Raw genomic sequence first — 1,642 nt, 5'->3', positions numbered from 1 at the left:
GTATAGGAGAACAATATTTTTTTAACAATCTAAATAATAAATTAAAAAAAGAAAATTAATTTTAATTTAAAAAATTAAATTTTAAATTAATTAGATATCATCTTTGTTTTGAACGGTTAGTAAACTTAAAATGCAGTTCGTTATTATGTTATTCGCATCTTTCATTGTTCACCAAAATTGTTTAGTTTATTTGATCGAAATATAACATTCACTTAATTTATTTGAAATTTCACTTAATCTACGCGTTAAATTGACTATATATATCTTTTCAATCAAATGAATTCTTATTATATTTACTATATTTATATTATTTCTATCTGCGAAATAATATCTAAACACACATTAGCAAGCAGACTTATAGGTAGGTTTCATTTAATTCGTTATTTAATGCATGTACGTTGTTTTGCTTTGGAAGTACCTAAATTAAAAGCAACATCTTGCTCTATATTCTATATATAAATAGATCCAAGTTAGCCAAGAAAACATGCACCTTCATCATCATCTTATTAAGAGTTAATACAATACTCCATATATTGTTTTTGTGAGAGTAGAAACTACACAAAGGCATGATGTGGATCCTAGCCTTATCTGTGGTGGCTGTGTTTGTAATCTATTCTTTTCACTGGATTTTAATCATGCTTAATAGCAACAACATAAAGTTACCTCCTGGTTCCATGGGTTTTCCATTAATTGGAGAGACCATTCAATTCTTGATTCCTAGTTACTCAGTGGATATCCACCCCTTTGTCAAACAGAGAATGCTGAGGTATATATATATATATATCAAAAATATTATTTGTACGCCAAAATCAGTCACCAATATATTTGTATATAAATATGTGTGTGATTTAATTTTTTTTTATCTGTATTTATTATATTCTAATATATATTTTATACTAGTAACTAATTTTTTTGGCATCTAAAATTGTAAAATTCTTAGTTTTCATTTTTATTTTCTAATTACAAAATGGGTAGAAACTCAGGTCCAGTTGACTTCACGTGAAGTTGATAGCTGAAAGCGGTTAAATAATTTGATTGATTTAACTAAATTTTTATGTAACGGCTTTTAACTTTCAACTTCACATGAATTGGATCGCTGAGTTTTCACCTACAAAATGCTATTTAGGTCTATATTATTTGAAATTGTTTAGTGTTAGCAAATAATAATTAAAAGAAATAAAAACAAGTGAGAAACAATTACAAGGGAAGGGGAAGGTGTAGCTTTCCGGAGAATCCTCGCCGTCACTTTTAGAGTTCTAGTGTCTAGAATGGCACTGAAAAATAATGTCTTTGAATCAATAACCCGCCAAAATTATCACAAATTTTCTCAGCTACTACACTGCAATTTCAATTCCCTCCATTTTCCCCAAATTCAAAAACCCTCTAAACCCTAATATCCAATCCTCTTTCTTTCTCAATCACTCTCTCGTTCTCCCTCAATCTCTCTCTGCAACTCATGGAAGCTCCATCCTTCTCTCTGGGCCTCGATTTCACTTTGGATTCCCAGCCACCTGAACCTGAACCTGAACCTGAACCAGAACCAGAACCACATTCTCCAATCCATCTTCCTCAAATCAACGATGGCAACGATTTGAATCAAGAGGAAGTACCCGATTCCGACCCGGATGCCGCACCCGATCCA

At 31.3% G+C, this 1,642-nt stretch overlaps 1 protein-coding gene across 1 annotated transcript in view; it reads left to right on the top strand.

Moving 5' to 3' along the window:
- LOC107636894 (cytochrome P450 87A3) overlaps positions 443 to 1,642 on the top strand; it is a 7,528-nt gene continuing 6,328 nt past the window's right edge. Inside the window, exon 1 of the mRNA XM_016340365.2 lies at positions 443 to 766. Coding sequence (XP_016195851.1) covers positions 567 to 766 — 200 coding nt within the window. The 5' untranslated portion in view covers positions 443 to 566. The remainder of the gene's footprint in view (positions 767 to 1,642) is intronic.

This window comes from Arachis ipaensis, chromosome B04 (genome assembly GCF_000816755.2).
Source record: "Arachis ipaensis cultivar K30076 chromosome B04, Araip1.1, whole genome shotgun sequence".
Taxonomy (NCBI): domain Eukaryota; kingdom Viridiplantae; phylum Streptophyta; class Magnoliopsida; order Fabales; family Fabaceae; genus Arachis; species Arachis ipaensis.
The sequence above is the reverse complement of the archived record's forward strand: the minus strand, read 5'-3'. Positions and strand labels throughout refer to the sequence as shown.